General features: G+C 36.6%; 1 protein-coding gene across 5 annotated transcripts in view; it reads left to right on the forward strand.

Moving 5' to 3' along the window:
* The window catches only part of mast4 (microtubule associated serine/threonine kinase family member 4), an 89,768-nt gene that overhangs the window by 7,142 nt on the left and 67,820 nt on the right, over positions 1-14,806 (forward strand). For 4 of the 5 annotated variants that reach the window (XM_053447617.1, XM_053447620.1, XM_053447618.1 and 1 more), the window contains exon 2: positions 9,065-9,218. In XM_053447617.1, the coding sequence (XP_053303592.1) occupies positions 9,065-9,218 (154 nt within the window). Of the gene's footprint in view, positions 1-177; positions 520-9,064; positions 9,219-14,806 lie in introns of those variants that run through there. The other variant, XM_053447621.1, reaches the window with a different exon arrangement.

A 14,806-nucleotide genomic window follows, 5' to 3' on the forward strand; every position in this document is an offset into this window, starting at 1 on the left:
CATCTGTTTCAGTCCGACTAGATCCTTTTTTTATCATAGCATCTTAACAGTCTGATCCCTGAAGTTGGAAGGCCAACTGTCTGGCATTGCATCTGTGTGTGCTTGACTATCAATATTTGCTTCAGTCTGACAATGTTTAACTCAGTCTCTGTGCAGTGGTTCTAACCCTGTGGTGTGCCCCTGAATAAGCAGCCATTTATTAAAGCATGCAGCCAACCAGCGTGATTAGAGGGACATCCAGTGTCAGTGTATGCTTCACGGCTAAGAGGATTACCATAATCTGGTTAAGACTCTTTTCCCTCCCTCTGTGGACGGTGTCTTTCCTGGATCCATCGTTGATTTTTGACTCCTCTGTGCCGTCTTTTGTATGCTTCTATGTCTGGGTTGAATCCACCTGTTTGTGATGACTGAGCAATTGAAGGGATACAGCAGCTAAAGTTTGTTTGTACCTAAACAAAAGAAATGTCTCTAGGTCAAAACTTGACTTTGGTTCAGTCTACATCATCAGAGGGAAGCAAGGTAAGAGACTCCACATGTTGACATAGCTGATTGGATTCATAACAAGGGTTAAATGGTTATGTAGTTCTTTTAGGTTCTTTGTAGAATTTAAAGTATGTAACAGCTTTCGTAGAAACCAATAAGTAGATGCTGCTATATGAACAGTTGTATGAATGACAATATTGTTAAACCGTTTAAATGATTTAAAATATGTCCTATGAAACGTTATAAATAATGAAATAATAATTTAAAAGTGTGCATTAATAAGCATCTTAAAATCTCTCTACCTTATAGTGTTATATACCCTGTGAATGTGAAGTAATATAAATGTTTCTTTCTAAATAATTAAATAATAACATCGAACTTACAAGATTACAGTAAATAAGTAATTGAAGATGCCAGTATATACTCAGTTTCCAGTTTATTATATGCAACTCACTAAAAGTTAGTTATATTATAAGGTTTTGATTAAGCTGTATGATTATTTTGGAGGATGTAGTTTGTACTGCAGTTGAACAGTCATGCATTTGACATGGAGAGCTTTCCTTTTATCCTCGTATGCTCACAGATATTTATGTAGTTGACAAAATAATAGAAAAAATAATCGGTGTAACAGAATTCAACAATAATTGAACAGTGTAACCTGTACATAAGTGTACCTAAGGGAATTGCCAACTTTCAGGATACATTTGTGGAACCAAGCTGTTTAGTTGGGCTCATATTAGATTGCTTTAAAACTGTTTAGGGATAAATGCTGAATTTAGGCACAAACACAACCCTTGTGATCATTCTGTTATGCATTTCTGTAGTGACGCATTTTTACGTTTTTTTTCTGGGGGTTGTTTCCTGTCCGAAGGCGACTCCGTGCATCGGATTTTATGGAATGTATACAACAAGACACTCTATTTAATAGAAGGAAAACTTGATAAGAAATAAACATGGTTCAATAATTATTAATGCTGAAGTTAATAAATCTCATCATGGTAAATTGTATGAAACAAGAGAAGTAAATAACATATACTGCATATCAACGCAGGAAACTAAATCCCTCTGGGAGAGCAAGACCAGGTTCAAATAGGGACCGTAAGAAAAGTTTTCATCGGTTGACTGAAATGTGAAGAGCCCCTTGGAGGCGTTTGATAGCATAAGAGTTATTTGGATTTTACCCGGGAGACTTTTAAGTGTGCTGTTTTCCTCATGGGTAAATCTGTCCTCAGTGTAGAGGGCAAGGGAAGAGGAATTCAGGGCAGATATAAATTCGGGGAGAGTTGAAAAAGACAGATGTTGGGTGAGGAGGTCAGCCAGAACATAGTTTGTTCTACTGCAGTTGACCCTGAGAAAAAGAGCAATGAACATGCTCTCTATCTCGAGAGTTCACTGAGCAAAGTTCACTAACATATACAGCAAGCATCACACAAGACATTCACATTATATAATTACAGCATGTGTTTGTTTCTGGAGTCATGTTGACGTCTAAAAAGGAAGGATTCCGATGGTTTTCAGTGTTTACAGAGGTAGCAACAAAAATCCTCATACACGTCTTCAGACAGCTGACAGTTTACTAAACCCCTCCCCAAGCAAAAATTGTCCAATCGTAGCTTAGTGACCTTAACAAGGCATGGCAGGTCAGGTTTTGGATTTCTTCACAAGCTGAATCAGTGTGCATGGGTCTGCATTTAGTGTGTTACTCATCTTGTAAGACAGTGCCAAGATCACTTTTTAATTCTAAACATAAGATGAGATCTACCTCCCCAATATCTTCCCGAAAAAAATACTTAGGAGGGTCATAGTTCATATTTTGTAATGTTTGTTAAAGGCTCAATTTACAATTATAAATAAAATGAGAAAGGCAGTTATGTGTGTGTGTGTATGTATGTTCGTATGTATATATTTATTCTTTAAGTGAGATGGATTGTGCAAAATGTATAGCTATTGTTATTTGTAAAGTGTCACAGGCAGGGATATCAGTGCAGTTTGGTTAAAGGGTCTCAGGCCTTATTGATGACACACATTCAACAGTTAAACATTAAAACTCAGGTGAAAGATCCCCCCCTTTTGAGTATGATACTGCATAATTGTAACCCCTTTCATCACATTCTTGTTTGAAAAGGATTCAGCTGGAAACATTCAGCTGTTTCATTTAGCTCTCAGCTTTGGATGAAATAGCTAGCTATCTACCACTGATCGAGTTAGGATAATCCAAACTCATGTGGACAAACAGATTCTAGATTCTATCGGATTTCAACGAATATATAATAGTCGGATTAAAGCAACTGTGCTCAGGTCTGTTGATCTCTGAACACTAAGTGATTATCTTGTTGAACTGTGAAGCATCAGTAACATTAGAGCCTTTGATCTCATGCAAAGTTTTTGTAGTAAATTCATTTGAACCAGTATGCTTTGATAAATAAGAATGAATCACTGCTAGGAATCCAAAAAAACAACTCTGAAAAAGATGGTCATTGCTTGAAGGCTTGACATTTACATATACTGGTAGACTCATTACTTAGTCATCAATAATGGCAAAGTACAAGTTGAAAATGGGTGGCATGAGTTCAATTGCGCCTTGTGAATTGGCTGGTTACGTTTTTGTTTCATTTATTTCAAACATTCATTTGAACTGTAATGACCTGTTTGAATTAAAAGATATACAGGCTAGAAGCACATCAGACATCAGAAATCTGCAGGCTCACCTGTTACCTTTCCACCAAAATGAGGCAGCGGAGAGAGCACCATACGCGAATTGCGCTTCATGTCAAATTAGTCTCAACTTGATGAAGAGAGATTAGGTGACAAGCACAAATCTACTGTCTCTGGTGTAATTTAAAAAACTTTATGTCTTAGTATTCTACAGTTGTGTGTAGAATGCACATGTGAAAAGTGTGACGTGATTATTACCACTGAATGTTGTTCCCAGTTGTTGGGTGTAGGAAAGAGTATGATGGAGAAACAATGGCAGGGACAGAGAGTATTACCCAATGATGTCTCTTCCTGTTTTATGGTAAATGGCTACTCATTGTATCTTAGCAACCGCTAACAGAATAATGACCATGTTCCTATACTCATAAAAGGTTCCTTTCTCCCATCTCAGTGAAATTATTACAACACGTCAACACAAATGCTTCAAATGGAATTGGTATCCTGGGGTGTGCATACATTTGCAAATTTTCCCTTTTGTATTGATGATATACATTTACTATTTTTATATGTGGAAATCATGACCCAAACCTTTTATGTAAAGCAGAAACATGCGAGGAGGTGAAGTATAACCATAATACGTTGACATAGTTTCAAGGAAAACACAGTTTTCAACTAAAAAGCAGCACTTGGGTTGTTTTCATAATTGAGTCTAGTGGTCTCAGTGCGTGGACCATATACAAGTATGTGAGTACCACATAGTTTTTCCTGGCTTGAACCAATGGAGTATTTATTACTTGACCTTGGGGACCATTTCCCTAAGTGCAGCATTGCTCTTTCATTCTTGTATTAGCCTGTGAAGTATGTACAGCTCTTCCTGCTGTTCTGTCCCTTTGTTTGTCAGTTTGTTTGGGTAGCTGTGCATGCTTGTGTATACACAAAGTTTCTCATCTTTGCAGTGGAGTGTCTTTTCAAACTCTCGGACATTTGTCTTGTTGTTTTGCTGGTAAAGGTCAACAGCAGAGGTAAAACCTCACAGTGTTTGCTCTGCTTTCTGCAGATCAGTCTTATTTACACTATGTTAGAACGGTTCCCTTTCCTTTTTTCCCATTAATGGTTCGGTGACTCTTGGCATACACCCTAGCTCCTTGACTAACTTTTGTTATTCTTTAGTTCTTTATTTTCACTATACTCTATTTTGCTATTTCTCTGACTTAATTCACTTTTACTGTATGAGGCTCTCTACTTATCTCCATTCCACTCATTCTTTCTACTCCAACAGCCTTTTAATTCATATTTACAACGTTCGCTGGAAGCCTAAAGTTATCATGAGTTAATGATTATTAAAGCTACTTTAACCAATATTTTATGTTTATCAAATCACAATGTGAACAGTGTTAATTGTATTGAGGAACCTACAGGGAAGTATCAGCAGAATCTGCAACATCTCCTGGCCTCACAGAGATCAATAGGTGGAGACGAAAATTAGAGCTAAAATAGTCTGTTTCTGGATTAACAAAAATGACTAAAAATGAACTATAATGCTGCTGCATAACTGCTGGATGTATAAATAAATGCACACAATGTCACCATACCAACTTCAAAAGTAACGGTTAATATTTTATCACAACTTTTGTCTTTTGTCATTTTAAAGTTTAGTTGATTAGTGTAACCTTACTTTTATGAACGTTAGAGTAGCAGGGAATATTGAAAGGGGGTACCTGGAGCACATATTGTGCTCCAGGTACTTTGGACCACAAAAGCAGCAGACTTTCAGTCTAATGTACAAAGGGTAGAATCCGTATTCTCAGAAATGATTATGGTGATAAAGAAAAAACATATAATATAATAATAAAACTTTTATTGTATGTGACTATTTGTCACATACAAATAGGTTACGGTTGCCCAATCTTTCAGTGGGTAAAGTCAGATAACTTTGCGTGTTGTGCTTTACATCATCTTTGTCACACGTGTTTGCTGTCTGTTCTTTGCTTTGACAACAAAGGATTGTTGGTACTGTCCACTGTGTTTGAAGCTGAGGGTGGAACAGTCGATGGAGGTAAAGGGAGCAGGTCAGGTTTTTATCTTGCACACAGGAGTTCTGCTGCAGGGTGAGAGAAATGGTGGTAGGTGAAAGGGCAATGGCTGCTGTCAAAAACTGCAATGCGTGTGTTACCCACAGTGCATACAGAAAGCAGACTGTGATTGGCTCACTGCAATTTTTCTATGTAATCAAATTGGTTTTTAAAGGGCTTACACCCACTATCAAAATCAGTGCAAATGTACTGGACTGGCAGAAATTTGACAAATATTCTTTAATAACGGAGCTACTGCATGCTTCCTCTTCAGGGAGCATATGCGGACTGGGTTAGAGATCTCGGCCGATAGCTGCCATGCTGTGTGAGTCTGCTGAGGGTGTGTAGGTAGCAGAAGATACTTCCCTGCAGGAGAATAGCAGGGAGAGATGATTTAAAAACACTGACTAAACCACATAAATAGCTGCAGAGGTAGAAAGTTGTGCTGGGAATGTTCTTCATGTTCTGAATTCAAATGTATGTTGAATGCAGAACATTCAACATACATTGAATGTTCTGCATGGGTTCTGATCGACCAGATGATCATGTATAATTGGATGATAATGTTGAAGCTCAGTAAGTCCAAAATCAGATGAAACTCTGGCAAGCTTCAGATGCTTTTTGTCTTCTCCATGGATCACAACGTATATAGAGTTGTGTTTTAGATTCACATTTGTATACATGCTGTGTTACTCATTCTAAGTAGGCAGTGAGAAAGTGGCTACAGGTATTGGTTATAGGTTGTTCCATGTTTGCGTTGTCAAGTGAAAGCCAATTTCTGACGTAAAATACACAAGTCTCCAAACTTCAGACTTTGACCCTGCAGTGCACAAATAACTCTGATACTTGCTATATAACCTATTTTTATAATTTAACATCATACACCAGTAATTATTGATATGGTCATATCTTCTTGTAGCTTGTGCGCAATCATTTAAACTCAAAAGCTTTGATGAAAATGTGACTAAAATATCTCTGACTTAAACACAGTATACATAGAGCACTGCAGGCCTTCTGTGAATTGTCTTCAACTTCCTTTGTGATGTAGAGATGGAGCGACATCCTCCATCAGGTCATGGCACACACTGCTTGTGTATTAATATGATCCGAGGTGTTCCGGTCATAATGACCTGTTTGTAACCAAATGCTTGTGGCTGTAAACAATGTGACTTGGTGACGCAGGAGTTTACCAGATTATATCCTGTTAGCACTTATGTTCTGAGTTCTTGGTTTCCACATGTTCATATGATTTAATTTATTGTGCAATTGTTTATATATTGTAGGCTTATCTAAAGTGGAAAAAGTAAGGCTTCACCACATCATTTGAAACAAACATGCATATGAACATTTGGGTATCACAGCTCTCGATCTCTGCCTCCTCTGTGTCTACTGGCTCAACATTAGGTTGTGGGTGTGAGATCGTTTTTGTCTTTTTGAGAGGCAGAATTTTTGTTGGACAATAAATTATAAGTAATAAATGTATTAAGCTGCAGGTAGAGGTTTGCAATTTTGGTTTAATTTATTTTACTTAGCCATTGATGAACAAAACCAAAAACCTTTGACTGTCGGAATATAGTTAATGTTTTAAAGTATTTTTATACAAACAATATTCAATATTAGAGATATATTTAAAGTTCAGTTCAGGCAGAGACCAACACACTAATCATAGTTTAAAATGCTTAGTATATCTGTCTTTTGAGCATCTTGACACGTTACATAAATTACCACTACAAAGCAGCTCATTTGCAAATCCCAAGTTGACGTCCTTCTCACTAAAATATTTTGTGGTTAGTGCTGCTATATGTTATAATGTTCTGCACAGAAACCTTTTTTTAATAGTATAGTCGTAAAGCATGTTATATAATGAAGCAAATGTCTTCTGTGAATATATACTGTACATTTTAAACATCCTTTCTAAATTAAAATATGACCACGTAATGTACTGCCTGTGCTACCTCAGTATAAATAGAGTTGATGTCTGTTTAGACATGTTCCACCATCCTGCTAAAGACCCTGTTTCTTCTCCCTTCCTAATGTAAGAGCACAGCCTGAGCTCAGTCCCAGGATTGTCGGTGTCCGCAGTAATATCTCTTCTTTCCATTAATGTACATAATATATTTAAGTAAAACGAACAACACTGTTGTAGTATGTAAGGGTCCTGAGATCTTTAGAGCTGATCATTCATGATCACAGGAGACACTAAGGAGACATTTTAATACCAGATGTGATCACACAACTTAATGCGATCGACTTGTGATCAGATCTCTCAGGCAGATGTTAATACCATCTCTTCGTTCTTGGCGAAGTGTAGCCACCCTACACAGAAAGCTCTTGGTTGTCATTAATGGCACAGGGACCATAAATCATCCCGTAGAGAGGTAGAGGTTATTTCCTTTCACCTCATGCTCTGAGCCATTATGCTTCTTTTTTTTCTCTGGGAGTGCCTCTTCCTCACTCCGCTGGGCTTTGTTATGTGGTCTGAGCGTCATATAAGGTCATTATCTTCTTAGAAAAATATGGGCTGGTTAAATGCATTGTAGTCTGCGTTGTATTTTAATAATGGATGTCTAACCTGGCATAGTCCTTTTTATTTAGGCATTGCGCTTTACTTTTCTTACCATTTATGTTCTATCTTCTGCTCTTTCTGACTGTTTATTTTTTTGAATTTATACTGATTACTGTCACAGAAGGGTTTGAATACTGGCCTACTTCTTAAATCCTGCAACCATGAGTGTGGAAACCTCACAAGTTTTGACTTGAGAGAGAAACTGATAAACTCATTATTTTTCTTTTCTTTTCTTTTTAAGCTATAAGTATTAACATGATATGGAGGACTCCCTGGGAATCCCCCTCTGAGATCACTTAGAGAAGTTGAGCCCTGCCCTCTGGGTTGCCTACTGTTTTTAGATTTGCAGCTGTATTCCTCAGAGTTGTAACACAATGCTCCCTTCACAAGACAAGACTCTCACAGCCTCTTGCCCTATATTTTTTACCCTGTTTAAATTTCTGACACTTCCCCTGATACCTGATTAGTGATTTCTCCTCAACTTAGCATTGCTGTCAGTTAAATATATCAGGGCTGTTTCCTTCTGTTTTTCAGATGCTTATACAGACAACATGATTAATCAAGAAATCGAGGAAGAACTTTAAGGAAGAATAGATAATTGGGGTGTATCGATTGTGAAACAATTTTATACAGATGTCCACTATCTTGAATCATGCTACAAAACCATGCAACCACGATATCCCTACCCACTGCAATTACTATTGCGCAGCCTGTTGATCTCTCATTTTTTAACTCAACGAGGGAAACTCATTACATAGCATGCATGTGACTATTGATCCAACTATGACTCTGTGATAAGAACTGAAAAACGAGGTATAGAATTTGGACAATCTGTAAACCCCTTATAATACATTTAAATTGATAAATTGCTGCAGTGCTAATTGTGACACTGTTTACATGACTGAGAAAACCCAAAATATAAAGACGAAGCACTTACATTAGCACTAACGTACTAAACACTTCATAAACTAGTTTAACAGAACTTATTGTGTGTACTTGATTATTATAATTAAACTATATTCATGGGCCAATTAATTAATTATATCATTCACCATGTTTACTCCTCACTTCTTTCCAGCTCATTATTTGCAAAGGTCTTAGCTCACTTATTGCATCCTAGCTGTGCTAAAGCTTACTGTCGTTTGGTGTATTTGTTGACAATATGCAAATATCCACACCTTGATAAAGGCCCTACAAACCGCTATTTGGTAACTTTTGTGTTGTTTTTTTCAGCAAAGTAACCAAATACATATCTTTAATTCCCTGCGGTTTCTGTCTTTTTCTTTAGTTGGACCACATCCTCTACCCTCCCTCCTTGTCCTTTCATAAGTCCAGTAACCCGGAGATAACTCATGGGTTAAGTCCTGCTCTCAAATTTAAACAACATCTTAGTGAAGATGGAAGAAATGTGCGAAGAAGGAGCCTTGGGGGCGGTCTCACAGGTAAGTTTCACATATGGTTTTAACTTTTTACTTTGTGTATGTGGGCTGCTTTCGACTGTCCAACTGACATATTTATGACCAACCGATGCCACATCCTCACACTTTTGGGGTTAGCAAAGTTGCTATTATAGCAGCAGATTTTTTTTTTAAATAAATGTTTTGGTCATGATCCAAATGTTCTTGGCTGCAGTTCAGGATTCTTTTTAATCCTCATGCTTTATAAGATTTATGTGAAGCACAATATGCCTACGGTCATGAAAAACCTGGAAAAGTCATGGAATTGTAAAATGTTTATATCCAGGCCTGGAAAAGTGCTTGAAAAAAATTAAATCCCAAAAGTTTTGGAGATGTCATTGAAACATATTTTCATGTCATTCATTTAGGCTGAGTTATAAATAATTCCTATGCTTTTAAAAGAAATACGCTCAAAATATAAGCAGGCATAAGCTCTCATACTTATTGATCGGTTGGGAAGCAGGCGGGATAATGCACTATGCCAGGGAAGTGTATGTTTAACCATGCTTGCCTACAAATTGAAAAGTACATGCCATGGGTTACAACACACACAGACCTCAATCAAACTATTGTCTCTCATTCATTTGTGTAATTTAAGGTATACTGTATTCTTTGGAGTTCTCATTGATAGCTTAAATACTTAATGTTCTCACTTTTCCTGTATACGCCAAGATTTCACAAAATGTATGGTCATGGAAATTTTGTTTAAATGTATTGAAAAGTCATGGAAATCCATTGGTCAAAATGTGTATGAACCCTGAATATGGATACCAATAATTACATGCCTACATGACTGATACTGATAATAATTTCACGTTTTGATAGCCTATAGTTACACTTGAGGGTAAAATTGCTAAATATAGTAAGCAAGTGTGGATGAATTGATATCCCATTGTTAACACAACAAAAACAGTTCTGACTCAGTGTTTTAGTTTTTCAGTGATGTGCATCAGAAAAGATGAAACAAGGAATCTTTCTTCTTCAAAAGAATTTAAATTGAATATTTCAAATAAGACATGTCAATGTATCGAGATTATCATGCTGGTATGGACAGGCACGGATGAATGACGTCATGAGCGCTACCAGTTGCGATGTGTTTATCGGCTATTTATTATTTTAATGAAACAGTGTGTTTCATTGAGGGTGCTGCACGTCTTTTTTAAGTGTGCAGAGAACTTAGATTTGTAATTTTATAAATAGATGGGACCTACCAATCAATTAATTTCAAATATCCTTGCAAAATGAAAAGAGATAAGTAATTAAAGAACCAGTGTGCAGAATGTATTGCCACCTATTGGTGAGGTTTAAAATTGCAGCCAACTGTATATGATCAGTAGCATCATGCAATTACAATACATGCAATTGGTCTGTGATTTCCCTGGCTGCATGCTAAACCAATACTGTAAAGACTACAGAAGCTGCAGTGGCAACAAAAGAGATGATTTGTTGGGTTTATTAATTCTAAGGGATTTTTCAGTTGTATGTCCTCATCCAGAGAGAATGGTGCCTGTTTCCGGATCTAAACTGCAGTCAGCGAATTAGTGACCTCAGAAAAGTCAAAGTTTGTCCCTTCTGTGCCACTGTAGAAACATGCAGTGCAACATGGTGGTCTTCATGGAAGTGAACCTGCTTCCTCTGTAGATAAGGATTTATTCAAAGCTAATGAAAACCCTGAGAGGTTTAATGTCATATAATATTCAGATTTATACACTAACAAAAAAATTATTATAAATAGATCCCAATAAATCCTACACACTTATAATTTAATTGCTCAGTTTCAGCCTCCCTCTGGATATGGATATGAGTCTGGCTCCCATGAGTATAGATGCATTCCTGTTTCTGAAGGATGACAGATGATTTATATTGTGATCGCAGCTTTGTTTGCTTCTTTTCAGAAGACAGGTTGATGCTTTATGGCTTCTATACAGCTTAGTTTTCATGTGAGGTGTATACAGATGGCCTTCACCTCACTGGTTATAATTGTTGACCTTTTCAAGGTTGTGTTGTCATTAGATACTGCTTTGAAAGTGTGCTTTACAGTTTTACTAATTGAAGAAAAAAACTAGATGGATAAACAAGCATGAACCTGATGCAAGTCCATTGTCTTGATTGTGTAATAAAAGCAAGGTGACTGATGTCTTTGTTTCTAGTTAGAGATAGGATGTGATAGAGATGGGGTTGGCTTCCTGGTATTGAGTTGAACATAACTTAATTTGTTTTTAAAGTATACTGAATTTCCACAAGTTGTTTGGGTTTTACGTCAGGTTCCTTTTTTCTACTTTGGTTGATTTGATTAAATAACATGCTTGAATGTTGATCGTAAGATCAAACTCAAACTTTGGACAAGCTTTGAATACAGACAGCTTTGAAAGTACTGAATAACCACATGCTTTAAAAATGTTGTGGTAAGGACATCAAGTTCTTCTTTCAGCCTTTAATAAATGTAATACAAAAGACATCTCTTTTAAATACCAGTGAGGAATAAAGACTGTTTGTCTGTGAATTGATAATGATGGACAAAAGCCTTGAGTCTTACACGATAAACATTAAAGGAGTTTGACTGAGATACCCTTATGAAAAATGCCTGAAACACAGGACAGCAGCGGCACTGCGTGTATAGATTTGATTTGTTCCTGTATAATTCACACCATCAATGCAGGAAGGATTAAAACGCATGGTTGAGAACAGAGTGGTCTGACCTTGCAAATACCTGTGTTGAATGTGAAACTCGCCTACGCAAATCTCCTGACACCTGACTTCCCAGAAGTGTTGACTAGTGTCTGATGAGAGATTTCCTTTATGCCGGGATGTGAAGTGACGGCACTAGTGAGGAAAATGTTCCCTCCTCATCCTGTTTGGTCTCCTTTCATTTCTCCTGGTTTTACAGCAGTGATCACAGTCTTAACTGCGGAGAACAGCTTAGTATATTTTGCAGAGGTTGACTTACTTAGTTCCAGAACGGACACCTATTTTTGTCTGTTTTTAGTGTGCTTTTTTTTAGATTATTAGATTTCCTTGCAATTTTGTTGAATTAATCATCTACAGATCAGTCAGGAACACCAAGAATTGAACACCTTAGGATAAAAAAAAAAAAAAATGAAATGGTTAGTTTTTGCTTGCATAAAACACGTTTAATGTCAAAGTGTTACCATGTGATATGAAAACCTGTCTACCATCAAGCCATGAAACCAGCTGATGGCAGCACAATAAAGGTCAGTGAGGTTTTACCCCTGATAAGAATACATATATCATCTAACAACAATAAAAGCACTCATGATATGGAATGGTGGGGATTTCCTATCAAAGCTAAGTGTCTGAAGCTTGACTTTCATATACGGCAGTGAAATAAATTGAGAGCAGAGAGTCTGAGCAGCAAGGAAGAGCCATTCACAGGTTTAACACTATGTTCTGAACAATTTTCAACAGTAATGTTACAGGTATTTTTTTCCCGCAGTAAATAGGTTTTTAGCCACATTTATAACAAATCAGGACAAAATATCCACAATCTGTCATCAAAAGTATTGTTTTATAGATGATTGTAACAATTTAAAGGGAATAATTTAACATCTTTGTGCAGTGTGTTTTGAAAATACAAAACAAATATTTCAGTAGGAAGATGACAGGAAATGAGGGTGAGGGAGAGGCAGTGAACTTAGTGTCTGAATATGAATAGTAATTAGCCACAATAATAACAGCGTGGATGAGTTAAACACAGCCTTACAGGAGTTTGTGTGTCAGCAAAATTACTGAAATAATTGTGACGGCACAAAACAGCATGAATCATAATTTAAAGCCAAGCAAAAAAATGTTTTAACACTGATATGATGTGCTTTATTAAATACAACACGGGAGGCAGTTCTTTTTTTCACAGCCTAACACTCTCTCCACCACGTCTTTTGGATTCTTCCCAGACTGTCATTGTTTCCGATAAAAGGGTAACAGACTTTCATGCCTCTGAAACAACAAGAGCCTTTTAAATCTTGTCATTTTATAAATCAGATTTTTCAAGTTGCACATCAGTAAATCGATAAATCTGCTCTTTCCAGTTAAAAGCTCTGGATGAAGGAGATACCAGCTTTAGGCCATACAAGCATGAGACATTCCCTTTGTGTGTTGAGCACAGTCTACAGATCTTCTCTTCCTTTACTGTGTCAAGATTGTTATTTCTCCTCTCCGTCTCCCGGAGTTTAAACAGGAAATGGAAATATACACATGAGGATAAAATATGACAGCACTTCTAAAAACGAATCATCAATTCATGGAGTGCCAGTATGGAACAATATGATTTGCAGGTTCCTCTGCTTAAGCTGGTTATATGATGTGTTCATCTTTGTCTTGCAGTTTTAGGAATAAAGAGGGTTGCTGGAAGTCGATTGACGTTAGCGGGTGCACTTAGTGCCATCTACCTGTCAGCCCTGGAAACTGAAACTGGATATTCTTTGGAGATTATATTTTAAACAGTATTCTTAATTCTGTGTTTATGCTGTTGTGGTGGTGCATCCATTCTTTAAGTGACTTTGAGGTGCGTACTTGTGCTGCTATTATGTAAAGTTAGGATTGTCAGTGATCTCTTAATAGGCTTTCTTCTCCTCTGCCCCAATTTAACCTTTTGACCTGTAAAGGGGTCAGAGGTCAGAGGCTTAAGATTTACAGTTATAACTTGAGCAGACAGTTGAGATTATGTTTCTACTTCATTTTACGACCTGCACCATCTCCTCAGTCCCCATGTCCCTGCTCCTTTTGGGGGTCAGGAGTTGTTCAGTTTATTTTCTAGAACAAACAAGATTTACTAGCTTGTTGACACCTGCACACTGGTGTAAATAATGTACACCTCCTCTGTTTAGTTAAAGTGCCATTGCATTAATGTTAAAATGCACCACATGTTTACCACTTGATTCAAATGTTACTTAAGTAAAAACATTATTACAATGTTCATCAGTAGTGTAGTAGTAGCCTAAATGTGCAAAAAGAAAATATTTTTTTTTATTATCATATACACTTCCCATTTGACAAATCTATTATTGTTTATATTGAGGCATATATATATATATATATATGTTTTTTTTTTACATTTAATTATACATTGACATAGATTCAAGTATTTTAGCCTGGTGGTTTCTATCGCTGGGATTTGGAAGTTGGGGGTCTCAACACAAATCTCGGTCATTGTGACATGTGACATGAAAGGCAAGAAACTAGTAGTTTCACGATTAATTTCACTGAGGGAAGTTGTTTAGATTGAACCAAGAAGTTTGGAAGGGATATTTTAAAAGGTGAACATATTTTCATGTACGTTAAATATTTATATGAAAAGTAACTAGTAACAAGTGCAAAAACACAATATTTCACTTTGAAATGTAGTGGAGCTAAAAATTTGTACACATTGGAAATACACAAATTAGGTCCTTCAAGTTTTACTCAAGTCTAGTTCTTGAGTGAATGTATATGACTTTATTCTATGAGATGATATGGCCAAAATTTATTTAAGATAAATGTTCCTATCAGTCGATATCAATTATCTTGATTAATGTCGTATTATTTCTTTTAAGTTATTTCCAGATCATTTTATATGA

This window comes from Pleuronectes platessa, chromosome 19 (assembly GCF_947347685.1).
Source record: "Pleuronectes platessa chromosome 19, fPlePla1.1, whole genome shotgun sequence".
In the NCBI taxonomy this organism is placed as follows: domain Eukaryota; kingdom Metazoa; phylum Chordata; class Actinopteri; order Pleuronectiformes; family Pleuronectidae; genus Pleuronectes; species Pleuronectes platessa.